Genomic DNA, 22,084 nt, shown 5'->3' with positions numbered 1-22,084 from the left:
TTGGGGGCGTGGGGGTTGTTAATCACAACTGGAATATCGGTGATAGTAGCTAATACACTCAATTTTGTTTCTAAAAGGGTTTATCTAACAAATTTAATATTAAACACACAGCGCATATTTTCCTCGCATGAATACAGTGATAAGTCAATTATCAGGGGAGGACAGGGGAGCTTGAAGTAAGTGTTGAATGAACTTCCAGTAGAAGTGGCAGAAACAGGTTCAATATTATCATTTAAAGAAAAATTGGATAGGTATATGGACAGGAAAGGAATGGAGGGTTATGGGCTGAGTGCAGGTCGGTGGGACTAGGTGAGAGTAGTGTTCGGCACGGACTAGAAGGGCCGAGATGGCCTGTTTCCATGCTGTAATTGTTATAGGGTTATAAAAGTCACTTATAAGTCAATAGCATCATAACATTTTAAGTAACGTTTGGATATTAAACACACAGCACATATTTTCCCCATATGAACATATAAAATCATTGCAACACTCCAATATCACTGAATCAGTGGGAGCCCTGGGCTTGTTCCCTGCAACAACACGGTGATGGGAGACAGCGATACTCGAAGGGGGTTCCTTGTGTCCATCCTATTCTGCAATTTGGTTTTCGTTGCATTCATTGCAGAGATATGTTGGAAATGGAAGCAATGTTTTCAGTGCTTTCTTGACTGTCTCAGAACATTTAGCCTTGACTTTGATCCAGAATGCCGGCAGAGATGTTATGTCAAACATACTTTTCAGCCCGCCGTCATTTGCAAGCTTGAGTTGATCTCCTTCCCGCGCTGACATGGATGACACGCAGGTCATGACCTCGCGTGCATTCAAGCTCAACAGTGGGCATGACAGGGAATGAGGAAAGGTGCAGCTGACTCATATCGCCAAACCATATCGTTTCCTCGTGGCCCGGTGGTTGAGGACCGCTGGTGTATGGTGACATTGGTACTTTGACAATAAGTTTACTTTTGAAGGGAAGTAACAATTATATAGTCAAATCCAGCAGACCAAAGAGTTGACTGTTTATTCCCCTCTATAAACACTGCCAACTTGCTGAATTCCCCTATCATTTTTTGTGTGTTGTAATAGATTAGTGGTGGATTAACATAACTCATCTCTGCCTCCTTTCTCTATCTATATCCAGGTTACCAGCTCGCCCAGCTGCATAGACATGAAAGGTAACAGCCTCCCCACCGAGTTCCTATCCCGGCACAGTCCCAACGGCGCCTTCACATTCGTCGACCACCGCTGTCTGGGAACCATTGGCTACCAGCCCCAGGTAGGTGCCTATTCTGATTTCCCTCACAGCCTCTGAGGGAAAATCGGATGTGCGTTTTGTAGCGATAGCAAAGTTTGCTGCTCCCATGACTGACTTATTACAAAGCAGAAGGGGGCTACTTGGTTCATAAGACCATAAGACGTAGGAGCACAATTAGGCCATTCAACTCATCGAGTCTGCTCTGCCATTCCATCATGGCTGATCCTGGATCCTACTCAACCCCATGCATCTGCCTTCTCACCATACCCTTTGATGCCCTGACTGATCAGGAAACGATCAACTTCTGCCTTAAGTATACCCACGGACTTGGCCACCATTGTAGTCTGGGCAGAGCATTCTACAGATTCACTACTCTCTGGCTAAAAATAATCCTCCTTAACTCTGTTCTAAAAGGTGGCCCCTCAATTTTGTAGGCTGTGCCCTCTAGTTCTGGTACTCCCACGATAGGAAACATCCTCTCCTCATCCACCCTGTCTAGTCCTTTCAATGAGACCTCCCTGCCCCCCCCCCCACATTCTTCTAAATTCCAGTGAGTACAGGTCCAAAGCTGCCAAATGCTCCTCATATTTAACCCCTTCATTCCTGAATCATCCTTGTGAACCACCTCTGGACTCTCTCCAATGACGGCACGTCCTTTCTGAGATATGAGGCCCAAAACTGTTGACAGTACTCCAAATGTGGCCTGACTCGTGTCTTATAAAGGCTCAGCATTATCTCCTTGCTTTTCTATTCCCCTTGAAATAAGTGCCATTTGCCGCCTTTGCCACAGACTCAACCTGTAAATTAATCCAATGGGAGTCTTGTACGGGGACCTGTTAAGTCCCTCTGCCCCTCTGATGTTTGAACCTTCTCCCCATTTAGATAATAGTCTGTACTATTGTTCCTTTTACCTACATGAATTATCATACTTTTCCCAACTCTGTTCCATCTGCCACTTTTTTGCCCATCTTCCAATTTGTCTAAGTCATGCTGCAAATCATGTACTGCCTACCCATCCACCCATCTTTGTATCATCCACAAACTTTGCCACAAAGCCATCAATTCCATTATCCAAATCATTGACAAACAATGTGAAAAGTAGTGGTCCCAATACCGACCCCTGAGGAACACCACTAGTCTCTGGTAGCCAACCAGAAAAGGCCCCTTTTATTTCCACTTGCTGCTCCTTGCCTGTCAGCGATCCCTCTATCTATGCCAGTATCTTTTCTGTAACGCCATAGGATTTTATATTGTTAAGCAGCCTCACGTGTGGCACATTATCAAATGCCTTTGAAAGTCCAAGTAGATGACATCCGCTGCCTCCCCTTTGTCCAGCCTACTTGTTACTTCCTCAAAGAACTCAAACAGATTGGTCTGGCAAGATTTCCCTTAACAGAAACCATGTTGACTTTGATTTATTTTATCATTAGTCTCCAAGTACCCCGAAACCTCATCCTTAGTAATAGTCTCCAACACTTTCCCAACCACTGAGGTTAGGCTAACTGGCCTATAATTTCCTTTCTTTTGCCTTCCTCCCTTCTTAAAGAGTGGAGTGATATTTGCAATCTTCCAGTCCTCTGAGACCATACAAGAATCAAGTGATTATTGAAATGTCATGACCAATGCATCTGCTATCTCTTCAGCAACCTCTCTCAGGACTCTGGGATGTAGTCCATCTGGTCCAGGTGACTTATTCACCTTAAGACCTTTCAGTTTGCCAGCACTTTTTCCTTTGTAATAGCAATGGCACTCACTCCTGCTCCCTGACACTCACAGACCTCTGGCATACTGCTAGTGTCTTCCACAGTGAAGACTGATTCTAAGTACACATTACGTTCATTTGCCATTTCCTTGTCCCCCCATTACTACCTCACCAGCGTCATTTTCCAGTGGTTCAATATCAACTCTCACCTCATTTTTACACTTTGTATAACTGAAACAACTTTTAGTATCCTGCTTTATATTATTGACAGTTTTGCCCTCATATTTCATCTTTTCCCTTCTGGTACCTTTTTTAGTTGCGTTTTGTTAGATTTTATAAGCTTCCCAATCATCCAACTTCCCACTCACTTTTGCTACCTTATATGCCCTTTCCTTGGCTTTTATGCATCACTTAATTTCCATTGTCAGCCTTGTTTGCCTACCGCTGCCAATTCAAAATAATTTCTTTTGTGGGACATATCTATCCTGCGCCTTGTGAAATATTCCCAGAAACTCAGCCATCTCTGCTCTGTCATCATCCCTGCCAGTATCCTCCTCCAATCGACCGGGGCAAGCTCCTCTCTCATCCCTCTGTAATTCCCTTTATTCCATTGCAATACTGATACATGTGACTTATGGTTCTTCCTCTCAAATCACAGTATGAATTCAATCATAATATGATCACTGCCTCCTGAGGGTTCCTTTACATTAAGCTCCCTAATAAGATCTGGGTTATTACACAACACCCAATCTAAGATGGTCTTTCCCCGAGTAGGGTCAAGCACACGCTGCGGCATTCAATAAATGCCCTCTCTTGCGATCCGACACCAACCTGATTTTCCCAATTCCCTTGCACATTGAAGTCCCCCTTACATTTGTGGCATTACCTTTTTTCCAACTCTCTTTGCAATCTCACCCCCACATCTTGGCTACTATTCAGAGGCCTATATATGACTCCCATATTGGTTTTCTTACCCTTGTATTTTCTTAACCCCACCCACAAAGATTCCAACATTCTCTGATCTTATGTCACCTCTTTCTAAAGATATAACTTCATCTCTTACCAACAGAACCACACCACCGCCTATGCCTTCCTGCCTATCCTTTCGATACAAAGTATATCCTTTGATGTTAAGCTCCCAACTATGGCCACAGACCCAACCCACTTCCTTGTGCAGCCAGGCTTGGGGCTGTCTGTGGCTGAGTAACTCATGATCTCAGTAACTTTTATTTGCACAGTTTGTCGTCTTGTCCACATTGGTTAGCAGACTTTGACTATTTATAGTTTTTATAAATTTTATTGTATTTTGTTTCCCTGTAAATGCCTGCTAAAAAGAAATCTTTATATATGTATTTTGATAACAAATTTAGTGAAGTTACTTGGAAGTTTTTGAACTTTGGGGCTGCCTACCGGAAACACCTGGTCAGGCAGCTCCCTCACAGAGAGTCCTGTTCAATCCCAATCCCTGCTGTCTACACATGGTGTTTGCGTGTTCTCCCTGCGACACTGTGGGTTCCCCCTAGGTGCTCTGGTTTCCTCTCACATCCCAAAACCCAAAGGGTAAAGGGGGCAGAGTTGGTAATTGGCAACTACATACCAAGTGTGTGGGTGAGGGATAGAATCCGGTTTGGAGTTTGTACTCCCATCAGAGGACGCTATGTAGCATCCACGCCAGGACCACTAGACACAAATTTCCCAAGCAGTAAGGCTGATTAACACCTCCACCCGCTAACCCCCTCCTCCACAGCCCCCACCATCACTACTTCATCATTTTCTGTCAGTCACCTATGTACAGACATTCCTGTGTCTAGTGCCACTTTATGGGCACACAATTAATCTATGTATCACTTGAATACTGGAAATAACATTAAACAGTCTTGGTCTTGAAAGAGAATGTGGAGAGGATAAAATAAGATCAGTGTAATTGGGACATTGATGATCAGACTTAGTGGGTCTCTCTGATCCAAGCTGAAGATGTCCTACTGCTAAACTTTCCTCTCCCTCCCTATCCTTCTGAACAGCACTGACAGACCTGAAGTACTCTCTGAGTTCATAATCTTCATTGTTTTTTTTAAGGAGTTGCTTGGGAAAGATATTGTGGAATTTGCCCATCCTGAAGATAAAGGGCTTCTGCGAGACAGTTTTCAGCAGGTAATGTTCCACTGAGTGGTTAAACAACTTGTTGTTGCAAAGTTTAATTAGCCAGTGCAATACCTGAACAGTGTATTTCAAACAGAAGTTATTTTGATAAGAGCAGCATATTTTCACTTCAAGTGGAACTGCCAGTGTGTGTAGGTGATGTGAATCTGGGAGTCTCGGTAATTTGTAAGTAGGAGCCACTCCTTACAGATTGAGAGTTGAGAGCATGAATTGGGCCTGATCCTCCTTTTGGTCAGACCATTGCTAATTCAATGCTGTGCTCCTCTTCCTATTATCCCTAACTGTTCAAGCACAAGAAAGTCTGCAGATGCTGGAAATCCAGAGTAGCACACATGCACACACCCCTACCCATCTACCAGAACTCAGCAGCTCAGGCAGCTTCTGTGGAGAGGAATAAGCAGTCAATGTTTCAAGCCAAAGTCCTTCAAAGCCAAAGAACTTGGAGGGAGGGGGAAGAGTAGAAGATGGCAGGTGGTAGGTGAAGCCAGGTGAGTGGATGGGAGAGGGAGAGATGAAGTAAGAGGCTGGGAGGTGGTAGGAAAGATTAAACTACGGGGGAAAAAAAAGACTATTATACACCCTAATCCACATCACCTTGGATGAAAACAAATCAAGGTGGGGCTCAGTAAAGCCCCGTGTACTTGAATCAAGACTTGTTGGTTTCTCTTCCACTTGAACTGAAGACCTTGCCTTCCCTGGTGTTGTCTCTGACACTTGTTCCTCCTTCCTCCTTTGACGGCAGGTGATCTCACTGAAGGGGCAGGTGCTGTCGGTCATGTTCCGGTTCCAGACCAAGAGCCGTGAGTGGGTGGTGATCAGGACGAGCTGTTTCACCTTCCAGAACCCGTACTCCGATGACATCGAGTACATTGTCTGCACGAACACCAATGTCAAGTAGGTGTTGGCAGTGCAGGAGAGAACTTAAAGGAATTAGGAAGGCTAAAAGAGGCCATGAAATAGCCTGCGGAAAGAGTGGATCAAACCAAAGGGTTTTGTGTGGAGCTGGGGTCGTGGGCGAGAACCCAAATCAGTGAAAATTATAAACTGGTGTCTTGTTGTCACATGTATTGAGGTGCATGAAGTACTTGTTTTGAAAAGTTCAGGGTAAATTTGTTATCAAAGTACATATATGTCCCTATTTACAACCCTGATATATTTTGCGGACAATCACGATCAATACAAGAAACATGAGAATTAATGAAAAACCGCAAGTAGCAAGACAGACAATTAATATGTAAAAGACAACAAACAGTGCGAGTACAAAAAGAAAAAAAATGTAATCATAATAAATAACCAAAAAACATTGAGAAATGAGACGATCAGTCCTTGAAAGTGAGTCCATAGTTTATGGGAACAGTTCATTTTTGGGGTGAGTGAAGTTATCTCCTCTGCTTCAAGAGCCTGATGGTTGAGGGGTAATAACTGTTCCTGAACCTGGTGGTGTGTGTCCTAAGGCTCCTGTACCACCTCCTTGATGGAGCAGTGAGAAGAGAATGATGGTGGTTCTTGACGATGGATGCTGCTTTCCTGCGACAGCGCTCCATGTAGATGTTTCGCATACCATCCACACAGAGCAGTGTATCGAGGTAGTACAAGGGACAAACAACAACAGTGTGCAGAATAAAGTGTTACAGTTACAGACGCCGGAGTGCAGGTAGATGGTAAGGTGCAAGAGCCGTGACGAGGTCAATTGTGAGGTCAAGACTCCCATCTTATCGTCGTACTAGGGGACCAGTCAATAGTCTTGTAACAGGGTAGAAGATAAAGTTTAGAGATCTTTTAAAGATCTCTGGAGATTTATTTATAGATCTTTATTTATTTGTCAAGTGTACAGCAAAACATACAGTGATGTGAATTGTTTCCGTCAAATCTGAGGATTATGGACAGCCCCCCGGTGCCAATGTAACATGCCCACAACTCACTACTAACTCGTAATGGAGGAAACCAGAGCACCCGGAGGAGACCAACAGCTTGCCGTTTTGACTTTACAGTCAGTCGCATTGCTTATTTTGACAGCAGCGTACACTGCTGTCTTGGTGTTCTGATCTCCCACAACACTTTAGTCAGCGAGGTCAGCGAGACCAGCGAGCTAATGTTAAATTTAGATTTATTTATCACATTCTGATTCAAAAGCATCAGATTCTGATGTTTTTGATCCAGGGTTCTTTTGGAAGTCAAGAAAGAGGCATGCAACTTGTTGCTTCATGATTGTTTTATTAAGTGCTAATAGAACAAAAGAATTGGAAGCAGGGAATAGTGAGAGTCTAGTAACAGAGAAGAAAGAAAGGAAAGGAATAAAGGCCAATGATGGTGAGCCTATATGCTCTGCCCTTCTGATACCCCACAGATAAGAGACATTCCTTCAATTTGTAGATAAGAGTTAACCAATCACATAGCCCCTATTCAAATAATGCAATACCAGAGAAGTTTCCAGAATCATACAAAGAACTGTAACCACTAGAACAACTGAACAACTGCATATACATACTATAACCACTTGGAAACATACTAGACAGTTACATGTACATAGAAACATACAATGAAATGCTTGTTTGCTTTAACAACCAGCAGAGTTCAGCTACCTCTGGGCTTCTGACCTCCGGACTTGCCGACCTTGGAGCTACTGCCCCTGACCTCGCACTTCCCTCATCCTTGTCCTTGCCCCTAGACTAACCCCTAACTTCCCACACTGTCCCTCATTTCAGAAGAGCAGCAGAAATAAGGCAGGAAACAAATGACTCTTGTATTTGTGTCAGTGGTAGAAAGTTACTGAGGAAAATCCTTGGGGATAGGATTTATATACATTTGGAAGGTACCCCCCCCCCCCACCAATTTTTACAGGAGCACTATTGCACCATTGAGAGCATCCTGACCTCTACGCAATACTGATTACTGTGTGGTACAAGAATTGCAAGGTATGACCGCAAGTCCCTACAAAAGATTGCACAAACTGCTGAGGGTATCATCAGGGTCTCTCTTCCATCCGTTAGAGATATTTATTGGAAAGATTGCATATGCAGGGCTCTTAGCATTGTCAATGACCTCTTGCATCAATCCAGCAATCTCTTTCACCCTTGCCATCAGGCAGGAGATATCATAGCACTAAGACAAGAACTGTTAGGATGGGAAACAGCTTCTTCCCCCAGGCCATGTCTTTTGAGGAGGTGACTATGATTGATAAAGGCAGAGTGGGTAGATGTGTCTGCAGGGACTTTATTATGGCATTTGATGGCCTCTGTGGTAATCTGGTCCAATAGGTTAAGGCTCAAGAGATCCGAGATGAATTGGCTTAATTAAGAAGACAGAAACTAGTGGTGGAATGGTGTCTTTGGCCAGTGGCTAAGTTGGTACCACAGTGATTAGTGCTGGGACCTTTAGTGATACAACAACTTCAAAATACAAAGTAAATTTATTATCAAAGTACATATGTCACCATATACCACACAGACTCAGTTTTGTACAGGCTTTAACAGTAAATACAAAGAAACACAATAGAATCAATAAAAAACTACACACAAAGACTTACAAACAGCCAATGTGCAAAGGACAACATAGTGCAAATACAACAAAGACAGAGGAAGGAAAATAAATACATATAAATAACTACTGAGAACGTTAGTTGTAGAGTCCTTGAAAGTGAGTCCCTAGGTTGTGAAATCAGCTCACCGTTGGGGTAAGTGAAGCTATCTACTATGGTTCAAGAGCCTGATGGTTGAGGCGTAATAACTGTACCTGAACCTGGTGGTGTGAGTCCTGAGGCTCCCGTACCTCCTTCCTGATGGCAGCAGCATGGCTTGTATGGTAGGATCCTTGATGACTGATGCTGCTTTCTTGTACATGTGCTCGATGGTGGTAACTTGGATGTGAGTACAGGAATAATGAGTAAGCTTGACAGGAGTATCAGTGAGGATGATGAGGAACATGGACTAGGATTACAACAGGTTCTGGGTCAGATGGAAAGTTGGGTGGAATATTGGCAGATCTGTCTGGGTCCAGTATATAGCTGCTCTTACAAAGAAAGCAGGGCAGTGCCTCTACTCTCTTAAGATTCAGCGTGTCATCAAAAACTTAGACAAACTTTGTAGATGTTTAGTGGAGTATATTGACTGGTTGTATCCTAGCCTGGTAGAGAAACACCAATACCCTTGTACAGAAAAGCCTACAAAAATAGTGGGTACAGGCCAGTCCATCATGGGTAAAGCCATCCACACCATTGAGCACGTCTACACAGAGTGCAGTCGCAGGAAAGCAGCGTCCATCATCGAGGACCCCGATTACTTTGTTCATGCTCTCCTCTTCTCAGAAAGTTATTGCCCCTCGACCATCAGTCTGTGGGGATAATGTCACTCAGGTTCACTCACCCCAACACTAAAAAGTTCCCACAAACTATGGACTCAGTTTCAAGGACTCTTCATCTCAGGTTTCAATATTTATTGTTTATTTATTATTATTATTTCCTCTTTCTCCCTTTCTTCTTGTATTTGCTGTGATTGCCCGCAATGAAATGAATCTCTGTGTTGAGAGCTTGGATACATACATGGAATTATGATGTAGTGGCCATTACAGAGACTTGGCTGACACCAGGGCAGGAATGGATTCTCAATATTCCTGGATTTCAGTGTTTTAAAAGGGATAGAGAGGGGGGGAAAGGGGAGGAAGGGTGGCATTACTGGTCAGGGATACTATTACAGCTACAGAAAGGGTGGGTAATGTAGCAAGATCCTCTTTTGAGTCAGTATGGGTAGAAGTCAGGAACAGGAAGGGAGTAGTTACTCTATTGGGAGTGTTCTATAGGCCCCCTGGTAGCAGCAGAGATACCGAGGAGCAGATTGGGAGGCAGATTTTGGAAAGGTGCAGAAATAACAGGGTTGTTATCATGGATGACTTTAATTTCCCTAATATTGATTGGCACCTGATTAGTTCCAAGGGTTTGGACGGGGCAGAGTTTAAGTGTGTCCAGGACGGATTCCTGTCACAGTATGTTGACTGTCTGACTAGGGGAATGCCATACTAGATCTAGTATTAGGTAATGAACCAGGTCGGGTCACAGATCTCTCAGCGGGTGAGCATCTGGGGGACAGTGACAGACATCCCACCTCTCCTGGAAGTTCGGGGAATCTCCCGCATATTAATAGCAGCTCCCCGACGCCCGCAAATTATATACAATATCCCAGAAATGAGAGTGAGATCAAGAGCAGGAGCAAGAGTGAGCATCCTGATTGGTCTCTCTTTGTGCTAAGTAGACCTATCAGTTTTCTCTGTGGGCGGGCTTTACAGTCGACCTCTGTCTCTCTATCAGTTCAGTTTCGTGTCCTGCACCGCCATGGCAAGATGTTTCAAAAAAGAAAATATAAAACGCCCCTCACCCCAGACTACACTAAAGTGTACCCCTGCCTAATAGGGGTCAAAAATAATGACAATGTTGCTCGCTGCACTGTTTGCAACAGTGACTTTTTTATTGCCCATGGTGGGTTAGGACTGTAAGAGACGTGTTGAGGTGAGTTTAACAGGTGTCACTGGTTCATTAGGATAGCTAATGTTATTTAAACTAGCTGGCTAGCTGCTAAGGAGCTACTCTATTGATGTCCTATGTGATGAGGCCAAACTCCCTGTAGACTTGCTTAAGGTTGTAATAGAATTAAAAAACGACTCCATGATAATATATAAGTACATATTGTATGTTAATGTCTCATTTTCTGCATATACCCAGTTTACAGATTACAGATTAGACAAAATCACTAAACAAAGTATTCCATAAGACAATATAATAAGGATACACCTTATGCTTTTATTTCTTTTAGGGACCACAACATATTAGAGAGGCTAATCGCAGGGAAGGCTGCTCAAGTATTTCACTGTTCTTTTCAGCAGAGCCACATCACCGTACAAGGAAAGTTTGCAAAATAAATAGAAAAGCTATTTGCATTAGCATTGAGACTGCCAACAAAATACTCAACAAGGAATGAATATATATATTTATATATATGGTGTGTTTGTGTGTGTAAACAGTTTCAATATGTGTCAAATAAACTGTTGTGTTCTTTCATAATCAAATATCCCGTATACATGCACCCTTGGAGGTTGACAGGGGGTGGGGTGGGATATGGGGTTGCGGTGGGTGGGGGTGTTATCTCCCTGAAATGAGTTTTTGCAGGGTGGGATGTCTGCAGTAATCACTGCTCCCTGGCCTTCAGCATTATCATGGAAAAGGACAGAATCAGAGAGGACAGGAAAAGTTTTAATTGGGGAAGGGCAAATTATGAGGCTATAAGGCTAGAACTTGCGGGTATGAATTGGGATGATGTTTTTGCAGGGAAATGTACTGTGGACATGTGGTCGATGTTTAGAGATCTCTTGCAGGATGTTAGAGATAAATTTGTCCCGGTGAGGAAGATAAAGAATGGTAGGGTGAAGGAACCATGGGTGACAAGTGAGGTGGAAAATCTAGTCAGGTGGAAGAAGGCAGCATACATGACGTTCAGGAAGCAAGGATCAGATGGGTCTATTGAGGAATACAGGGTAGCAAGAAAGGAGCTTAAGAAGGGGCTGAGAAGAGCAAGAAGGGGGCATGAGAAGGCCTTGGCGAGTAGGGTAAAGGAAAACCCCAAGGCATTCTTTAATTATGTGAAGAACAGAAGGATGACAGGAGTGAAGGTAGGATCGATTAGAGATGAAGGTGGGAAGATGTGCCTGGAGGCTGTGGAAGTGAGCGAGGTCCTCAATGAATACTTCTCTTCGGTATTCACCAATGAGAGGGAACTTGATGACGGTGAGGACAATATGAGTGAAGTTGATGTTTTGAAGCATGTTGATATTAAGGGAGAGGAGGTGTTGGAGTTGTTAAAATACATTAGGACGGATAAGTCGCCGGGGCCTGACGGGATATTCCCCAGGCTGCTTCACGAGGTGAGGGAAGAGATTACTGAGCCTCTGGCTAGAATCTTTATGTCCTCATTGTCTACGGGAATGGTACCAGAGGATTGGAGGGAGGCGAATGTTGTCCCCTTGTTCAAAAAAGGTAGTAGGGATAGTCCGGGTAATTATAGACCAGTGAGCCTTGCGTCTGAGGTGGGAAAGCTGTTGGAAAAGATACTTAAAGATAGGATCTCTGGGCATTTCGAGAATCATGGTCTGATCAGGGACAGTCAGCATGGCTTTGTGAAGGGCAGATCGTGTCTAACAAGCCTGATAGAGTTCTTTGAGGAGGTGACCAGGCATACAAATGAGGGTAGTGCAGTAGATGTGATCTATATGGATTTTGGTAAGGCATTTGACAAGGTTCCACACGGTAGGCTTATTCAGAAAGTCAGAAGGCATGGGATTCAGGGAAGTTTGGCCAGGTGGATTCAGAATTGGCTTGCTTGCAGAAGGCAGAGGGTCGTGGTGGAGAGGGTACATTCAGATTGGAGGATTGTGGCTCGTGGTGTCCCACAAGGATATGTTTTGGGACCTCTACTTTTTGTGATTTTTATTAACGACCTGGATGTTGGGGTAGAAGGGTGGGTTGGCAAGTTTGCAGATGACACAAAGGTTGGTGGTGTTGTAGATAGTGTAGAGGATTGTCAAAGATTGCAGAGAGACATTGATAGGATGCAGAAGTGGGCTGAGAAGTGGCAGATGAAGTTCAACCCGGAGAAGTGTGAGGTGGTACACTTTGGAAGGACAAACTCCAAGGCAGAGTACAAAGTAAATGGCAGGATACTTGGTAGTGTGGAGGAGCAGAGGGATCTGGGGGTACATGTCCACAGATCCCTGAAAGTTGCCTCACAGGTGGATAGGGTAGTTAAGAAAGCTTATGCGGTGTTAGCTTTCATAAGTCGAGGGATAGAGTTTAAGAGTCGTGATGTAATGATGCAGCTCTATAAAACTCTGGTTAGGCCACACTTGGAGCACTGTGTCCAGTTCTGGTCGCCTCACTGTAGGAAGGATGTGGAAGCATTGGAAAGGGTACAGAGGAGATTTACCAGGATGCTGCCTGGTTTAGAGAGTATGCATTATGATCAGAGATTAAGGGAGCTAGGGCTTTACTCTTTGGAGAGAAGGAGAATGAGAGGAGACATGATAGAGGTATACAAAATATTAAGAGGAATAGATAGAGTGGATAGCCAGCACCTCTTCCCCAGGGCACCACTGCTCAATACAAGAGGACATGGCTTTAAGGTAAGGGGTGGGAAGTTCAAGGGGGATATTAGAGGAAGGTTTTTTACTCAGAGAGTGGTTGGTGCATGGAATACACTGCCTGAGTCAGTGGTGGAGGCAGATACACTAGTGAAATTTAAGAGACTATTAGACAGGTATATGGAGGAATTTAAGGTGGGGGTTTACGTGGGAGGCAGGGTTTGAGGGTCGGCACAACCATGTGGGCTGAAAGGCCTGTAATGTGCTGTACTATTCTATGTTCTATGTTGTTTATGGTGACATGCATGTACTTTGATAACTTTAAGTGTTTCCATTGTTTTCAGATTTCCTGAATTTGAGTTAGGTAACACCATTTGGTTGAATACTATCGAAAGCCTGTTGCACAACCTAACATCGCCTGCACCTTTTATTCCACTTAATTTACGTGTGATGTTGAATTTCCTTCATAGGCATTTGCAGCAGACGCCTGCCCTTTCAGGACAAGAAGAGCTTGCCTATGATCACTCACAGGTAACGTGGAAAATTGTTAATTCATACTTTAATGTGTGTTTCTCTGCAAAGTTCTACCCACCTCCGCAGTATATGCTTGCTTTTGGGAATGGGTCTGTCGCCGTATAACACCTGGGTACAGTACTGGTGGGGACAGGTCTGTCACTGTATAACACCGGGGTACAGTACTGGTGGGGACAGGTCTGTCACTGTATAACACCGGGGTACAGTACTGGTGGGGACAGGTCTGTCACTGTATAACACCGGGGTACAGTCCCGGTTGGGATACATCCATGACTGTAACATAGCTATACAGTAGTGGAGTTAGGTCTGTGTTTAACATTGGGGTACGGTGCTAATGGGGATGGGTCTGTGACTACGTAACAATGGGTTATAGTATCCCTCTCCCCCCTCCCCCCCCATAACCTCTTGTCTTTCCCAACTCCCTTCCACCCTACCCACTCTTCGATGTTGTCCTTTGTTCCCCCCCCCCCGCCCAATCTCTGTCTATGAACCAATTGATATTGTAGGTTGGTGTGCAGACTCCTGCTACAGAACACACAAAGCCCATCAGCAAAACGGAGCCGCTGTACAGCAGGGAGACGGACACTCGATATGCTGAGATCTACTCTGGCATCGCCTCAGGCAAGTGAGCGTCTTGATTCCAAATCATAGCAGTCTGAGCTCAAGTTGGTGAAAATGTAGATTCCTCTGTCCTGTTTGTTACTAATATCCTGATGAAGGGTCTCAGCCCAAAATGTCAGCAGTTTATTCATACAGTGCCTTGTGAAAGTATTCAGCTCCCAACCTTTCGTTCACCTAAGCGAGTTTTACAATCAGGGATTTTGATCGATTTCATTGAGAATTTTTATTTGTGAATCACATGCTCCTTTTTGTTTTCCACAGAAAAAAACAGGGAAAATTGTAAAGTATTAAAAAATGAAATGTCAGCAGTTCAAAAATGTTCACCCCCTTTTCTCAGTACTATGTTGAACCACCTCTCACAGCTCTCACAGTAGTCTTTTTGGATAAGTCTCTGTTAGCTTTGCACAATGTGATGGAGCAAGTTATGTCCATTCCCCCTTGCAAAATTGCTCAAGCTGTGTGCCAGATTAGTTGGGGAGGGGCGGTGGGCAGCTATTTTGAGATCTTGCCAGAAATGTTCGAATGGATTAAGGTCAGGACTCTGACTGGGCCACTCAAGGACATCAGTTTTCTTCATTTGAAGCCACTCTGGTTGCTCTGGCAGTGTGCTTTGGGTCATTTTCCTGCTGAAAGGCAAACTTCCTTCCCAGGTTAAACTTTCTAGCAGAGGCTAGCAGGTTTTTATGCAGGATCTCTCTGTATATAGCAGCGTTCATTTTCCCATCATTCAACCAGTTTCCAGTCCCTGATGCTGAAAAGCATCCCGATAGCATGATGCTTGCCCCACCATACTTTACAGTAGGGATGGCGTTACCTTGCTGATGTGCAGTATTAGATTTGCACCACATATACTGTTTATTGTTGAGGCCATAAAGTTCCACTTTAGTCTCATCTGACCACAAGACCTTCTTCCACATCTTTACAGTATCTTCTTACTGATGCTTTGCAATGTGTTTATGGGCAAGGATATACTTTTTTAAGACAGGGCTTCTTTCTTGCCACTCTTCTATAAATGCCCTTTATGTGTAAGGCCTTTGAGATTTTTTTTCCATCTCCAGTTGCAGACACTGACTTCTGCAGCTCACTCAGAGTGAATATTCGCATCACAGTAGCCTCTCTTACAAGTGCCATTCCTCAGTGACTAAATTTAGAAGGGTGGCCTGACCGCGGTGTGGCTGTGGTTTCATATTTTTTTCAACTTTTTCCACAATGGACTGCACTGAGCTCCAAGGTATATTCAGTGCCTTTAAGATGGTCTTGTACCCTGCCCCAAATTTATCATTTCCCTGACTTGTCTTGAATGCCCCTTTGTCTTCAGTTTGGTTTGGTCTGTTGGTGTTGGACCTTACAGAGAAAGAGTATTTATTCTTGTGTAGTAATTGTAAACAGGTAATCCTCCAATTTTCTACATCAATGAATTGGGTGAGTTGGTGAAGTAATATACAATGCTGCACCTGAGGAAGGTTAGCGTAGTAATTACAAAGTGGATGAATACTTCTTCAGCCTCAATTTTGGTTTTTAATTTTCAGTAAATTTTTGACAGATTTTGGAATTTTTCTTTTGATTTGACATGAAGCACTTCAATAAGTTTTAAATTAGAAAATTAGATGTTGAATGTGAAAACAGTTGTGGGGGCTGAATACTTTTTCCTCTTTTTTTTGTGTGTTACTGTTTGTCGCCAATGACAATGCTCTTCTGCTAGTTGTGGGGCAGTGTGTTCACTTCTGACCTCTGGTCCTGTCTTTACGCAGTTCATGGGGCTTCCTATTTTGTTCTTGCATCCCAAAGGTTGGCCTGTTGGCCACCGTCAGTTACTCTTGGTGTGGGCCAAAAAGAATCAAGCGCACAGCCTCAGAATTGAGGAATGTCTCCTTTGAACAGAGACGAGGGGAAATTTCTTTAGCCAGAGGGTGGTATATCTGTGGAGGCCAAGTTATTGGTGATATTTAAAGCAGAGGTTGATAGGTTCTTGATTAGTAAGCGTGTCAAAGATTACAGGGAGAAGGCCAAAGAATGGGGATGAGGGGATCATTAGTTAGCCATGATGGAATGGCAGAGCAGATTTGATGGGCTGAATGGCCCAATTCATCCCGTGTCTTATGGAGTTTGCCGCAAGGGCCCTATTCCCATTCTGTCTGAATCTATGACTATGACAGAACTATTTAACTTGTTAATCTTTCTGGTGTCCCCTGAAGTTTTATATAAGCATCAGTTCAGTCTTTCAGCTCTGTTTAGTAATTTAAAATATAGTGGAAGTTTCTGTAGTGTAAATGGGGGCTAATTTTCTTTTTTGTTACCTATTTTGCAGCTGACCAGAACAAGGCAATGTCATCCACCCCAGCGGCTGCAAACCAGCAGATCTACCAACAGGGTTCCTCCTTCCCATCAAACCGTCCAGCGCAGAACTTCAGGTACATTTGCCCTCTCAGGTTAGAGTACCCCAGCCACCAAAACCCAAAACTGACATTATCAACAATTAACTGGACTTGTTCCTCAAATACTCTTTTTTAATTACTTGTGCATAAGAAGAATAGTTTAGATCCTGTAACAAAGAAGTGCGATTTTTATACAAAAATGGGCTAGTTGTATACAGTCCAATAGAAATTTGGTGCATTTATGCATATTTAAGTACCAATCATAATTCATATTTCAGCGACTAATAACCAATTAAATCTCCTTGTTAAAGGCCAATAGTACTTGAGATTAGTAAAATAACTGTCCAATAGTAGATGTTGCCCTAGAATCTTTTGTTCACATCTTGACCTTTTCTCAGTATGCTAGGTGACCTTGGTTCCCAGGCTTGAACTGAAAGGCTGTACCAGAGTTTGGTTTTCAAGAGCAGTCTTTCTGCCTGGATGACTGCGCTATGCCTGCACACTCTGTCTGCTTGTCATCATGACTCTTGCCTTATCGAACTTCTACGCTCGAAAGGCTGCACAAAGGGTAGTCTGACTCTCAAAGGTTTGGTTTAGCTTGATACTGTACCATGTCTGCATTCTATTCTGCCATCTTTAACCTACTACCATGTTTCATATATCCTCTGGGTGAATAACTTCCTCTTGCATCCATTTCAAATCTTTCTCCATAAGATATAAGAGCAGAATTAGGCCATTTGGCCCATCGAGAACCTCCTGCCTTCTCCCTGTATCCCTTCATGCCCTGACCAAACAAGTATCTTATCAATCTCTGCCTTAAATATACATAAACACTTGGCCGCCACAGCTGTCAACGAATTCAACAGAGTCACTATTCTCTGGCTGAAGAACTTCCTCCTCATCTCCGTTCTAAAAGGATGCCCCTCTATCCTAAAGCTGTGTCGTCTGGTTTTAGACTCTCCCACCATAGGAAACATTCTGTCCAGTTCACTCTATCAAGAGCTTTCACCATTTGATAGATTTCAATGAGGTCACCCCTCATTCTTCTGAATTCTAGTGAATACAGGACCAGAGCCATCAAATTCTCTTCATATGACATGCCATTCAGTCTTGGAATCATTTTTGTGAACTTCCTTTGAACATTCTCCAGTTTCAGCACATCCTTTCTAAGATAAGGGGCTCAAAACTGTTATAGTCATAGTCATACTTTATTGATCCCGGGGGAAATTGGTTTTCATTACAGTTGCACCTTAAATAGTAATATGTAAATTATGCCAGGAAATAAGTCCAGGACCAGCCTATTGGCTCAGGGTGTCTGACCCTCCAAGGGAGGAGTTGTAAAGTTTGATGGCCACAGGCAGGAATGACTTCCTATGATGCTCTGTGTTGCATCTCGGTGGAATGAGTCTCTGGCTGAATGTACTCCTGTGCCCACCCAGTACATTATGTAGTGGATGGGAGACATTGACCAAGATGGCATGCAACTTGGACAGCATCCTCTTTTCAGACACCACCATCAGAGAGTCCAGTTCCATCCTCACAACATCACTGGCCTTACGAATGAGTTTGTTGATTCTGTTGGTGTCTGCTACCCTCAGCCTGCTGCCCCAGCACACAACAGCAAACATGATAGCACTGGCCACCACAGACACAACACAACACAAGTGAGGCCTCATCAGTGCTTTATAATGTCTCAACATTACATCTTTGCTTTAATATTCTAGTCCTCTTAAAATAAATGTTAACATTGTATTTGCTTTCCTCACCATAGACTCAACCTGCAAATTAACCTTAGGGAATCCTGCACAAGGCCTCTCAAGTCCCTTTGCACCTCAGTTTTTTGTATTTTCTCTCCATTTAGAAAATAGTCAACCCTTTCATTTCTTCTACCAAAGTGCATGACCATATACTTCCCAATACTGTATTCCATCTGCCACTTCTTTGCCCATTCTCTTAATCTATCTTGTCTTTCTGTGGCCTCTCTATTTCCTCAAAACTACCTGCCCCTCCACCTATCTTTATACCATTTGCACAGTTTGCAACAAAGCCATCAATTCCATGATCTAAATCATTGATGTATAGTGTAAAAAGGATTGGTCCCAACACAGATTCCTGTGGAACACCACTAGTCACTGGCAGCCAACCAGAAAGGCTCTCTTTATTCCACTCTATCAGCCACTGCTTTATCCATGTTGGAATCTTTTCTGTAATACCATGGGCCGCCTCGTGTGGTACCTTGTCAAAGGCCTGAAAATCCAATGTCAACATTAACCGATACTTCTTTGTCTATCCTGCTTGTTATTTCTTCAAAGAATTTAAACAGATTTGTCAAGCAAGGTTTTCTCTTGAGGAAACCATGCTGACTGTGGCCTATTTTATCATGTGTCTCCGAGTACCCCAAAACTACATCCTCAACAAACGATTCTCAACGTTCTCCCAGCCACTGAGGTCAGATTATCTGGCCTATAATTTCCTTTCTTCTGCCTCTCTCCTTTCTTGAAGAGTAGAGTGATATTTGCAATTTTCTAGCCTTCCAGAACCATTCCAGGATCTAGTGATTCTTGAAAGATCATTATTAATGCATCCACAGTGTCTTCAGCCACCTCTTTCAGAACTCTGGGGTGTACACCATCTGGTCCAGGTGACTTATCTACCTTCAGACCTTACAGTTTCCCAGGAACTTTCTTCCTAGTAATGGTAACTATGCACCCTTCATGACCCCTGACCCCTGGAACTTCCACCATACTGCTAGTGTCTTCCACTGTGAAGTCTGCTGCAAAATATTTATTCAGTTTGTCCACTATTTCCTTGTCGCCCATTACTACCTCTCCAGCATTGTTTTCCATCATTCTAATTTCCACTCTTGCCTCTCTTACACTTTATGTATCTGAAGAAACTTTTGGTATCCTCTTTAATGTTATTGGCTTACTTACTTTTGTATTCCATCTTTGCCTTAATGACTTTCTTGGTTGCCTTCTACTGGTTTTTTAAAAAAATCTTCCCAATCCTCTAACTTCCCACTTTTTTTTTTGCTCTATTATATGCCCTCTGGTTTTTATGTTGGCTTTGACTTCTCTTGTTTTGCTTCCAGAAATTCCGGCCATTGCTGCTCTGCTGTCATCCCTGCCAGTGTTCTTTTCCAATCAGTTCTGGCCAATTCCTCTCTCATGTCTCTGTAGTTCCTTTTACTCCACTGTAATAGTGGTACATCTGACTTAGCTTCGGTTTCTCAAATTGCACGGTGAATTCAGTCATATTAGAATCACTTTCCCCTAAGGGTTCTTTTACCTTAAGATCTCTAATCAATTCTGGTTCATTGCACAACACCCAATCCAGACTAACTGATTTCCTAGTGGGCGCGATGACAAGCTGCTCTAAAAAGCCATCTTGTATACACTCTAGAATTCCCCCTCCTGTAATCTAGCACCAACCTGATTTTTCCCAATCTACCTGCATATTGAAGTCCCCCACGACTATTGTAACATTGCCTTTTTGGCATGCATTTTCTATCTCCCATTGTAATTTGTAGGCCACATCCTTACTGCTGTTTGGGGGTTTGTGCTCCACTCCCATCAGGGATTTTTTTTTTTAACCCTTGCAGTACCTTAGCTCTGTCCGCAAAGATTCAACAACTTCTGACCCTGTGTCACCTCTTTCTAATGATTTGATTTCATTTTTGACCAACAGAGGAACGCCACCCCCTCTGCCTTCCTGCCTGTCCTTTTGATACAATGTGTGTCCTTGGACATTAAGCTCCCAGCTATAATCTTCTTTCAGCCATGATTCAGTGATACCCACGACGTCACACATGCCAATCTGTAACTGTGCTGTAAGTTCATCCACCTTATTCCAAATACTGTGCTCATTCAAATATAACACACTGTATTCACCCTTTTTGATTTTGTTCACCTTTTATGTTGCAACTCATCCTGTTGGCAGCAATTTTGCCCCAACATCAGCCTCTCCTTGCTAGAAGTCTCACTACACATTGCCTCTGTTTGGAAACCAACTAACTCATCTTCAGCACTATCACTCCATTTCCCATTACCCAGCCAAATTAGTTTGAACACACCTGAACAACTCAGGTCAACTTGCCTTCAAGGGTACTGAACTTCCTTGAGTTCAGGTGTAATCCATCCCTTTTGTGCAGGTCATACCTTCCCCAGAAGAGGTCCCAATGATTCATAAATCTGAATCCCTGCCCCCTGCACCAGTTCTTTAGCCACACATACATTTACCTTAAACTTGTGTCCTCTAGTCTTAGATGCCTCAGCCTTGGGAGAATGACTGTGGCCATTCTTTTCGTAATTGTACTGTAGAAACCTGCATAATATTCCCCCTCAGCCTCCTATACCTCAGGAAATGTGGTCCCAGTCTCTCTTTGTAACCCAAGCCCACCTGTGCCAGTAATGTTTAGCATAGGCTGACATCCCTCCTACAGGAGAGCAACCAGAACCAGAAGGGTGGGGGGCAAATGGTCGGTCACTGTAACATGAGACAGGTGTACGCATGAGGTTTTGCTCCCCGCAGTAGTTAAACGATCTGGTACTCTGCTTGTACTGAGAAGCTGCTGATGTCCTCCTTTGCTCCTTCCCTCTGTCGTGCCAGCAGCGCTGGACTCACTCCCTCCGTGAACGTGGTGCCACAGCCAGCCTCAGCGGGACAGATCCTGGCCCAGATCTCTCGGCAGTCGGCCAGCAGCCAGGTCACTGGCAACGCCTGGAGTGGAAACCGACCTCCGTTTCCAGCACAGGTATTTATCCAGCGGTGCCTGACCTTTCATCTCTGTTAAAAACATATCGTCTCTCCCCCCTCTCTCACCCTTGATTTAAAAAAAAAGTGCTGTTCAGTTGCAGTTAGGGTATACTGAGTAGATAAAGTAAAGTTTATTGTCAAATGCACAAGTCCATGCATGCATGGATGAAATAAGAAACTTGCAGCATCATTCAGAAGAGTAAACATTAATGATAAGAAAGAACACAAAAAATGCAAAGGTCATTGTACTGTGGAGCAGCATGGTAGTGTAACTGTTAGTGGAACACTATTGCATTGCCAGCAACCCAAGATGAATTCCCACCACTGTCTGTAAGCAGTTTGTACATTCTCCCCGTAACTGCTTGGGTTTTCTGCGGGTGCTGTGATTTTCACCCGCATTCAAAAGACGTTCAGTTAGAAGGTTAATTGGTCATTGGCAGTCATTGGGCAGGCTCGCTGGGTCAGCCGAGCCAGTTACTGTCCTGTGTCCCTAAATAATTGAAGGTGACTTTATTTAGAGCACATTCAGGCATTTACCTTTGGGTAAATGGGTCTGGCATACAAAAG

General features: G+C 43.6%; 1 protein-coding gene across 4 annotated transcripts in view; it reads left to right on the top strand.

Annotated features, from left to right (window-relative positions):
• LOC134342960 (aryl hydrocarbon receptor nuclear translocator-like) overlaps nt 1-22,084 on the top strand; it is an 87,699-nt gene that overhangs the window by 47,984 nt on the left and 17,631 nt on the right. For 2 of the 4 annotated variants that reach the window (XM_063041705.1, XM_063041703.1), the window contains exons 11-17: nt 1,139-1,273; nt 5,031-5,105; nt 5,857-6,008; nt 13,703-13,763; nt 14,273-14,387; nt 16,696-16,798; nt 21,371-21,515. In XM_063041705.1, the coding sequence (XP_062897775.1) occupies nt 1,139-1,273; nt 5,031-5,105; nt 5,857-6,008; nt 13,703-13,763; nt 14,273-14,387; nt 16,696-16,798; nt 21,371-21,515 (786 nt within the window). The remainder of the gene's footprint in view (nt 1-1,138; nt 1,274-5,030; nt 5,106-5,856; nt 6,009-13,702; nt 13,764-14,272; nt 14,388-16,695; nt 16,799-21,370; nt 21,516-22,084) is intronic. The other 2 variants (XM_063041706.1, XM_063041704.1) reach the window with 2 other exon arrangements.

This window comes from Mobula hypostoma, chromosome 2 (genome assembly GCF_963921235.1).
Source record: "Mobula hypostoma chromosome 2, sMobHyp1.1, whole genome shotgun sequence".
Taxonomy (NCBI): domain Eukaryota; kingdom Metazoa; phylum Chordata; class Chondrichthyes; order Myliobatiformes; family Myliobatidae; genus Mobula; species Mobula hypostoma.
The sequence above is the reverse complement of the archived record's forward strand: the minus strand, read 5'-3'. Positions and strand labels throughout refer to the sequence as shown.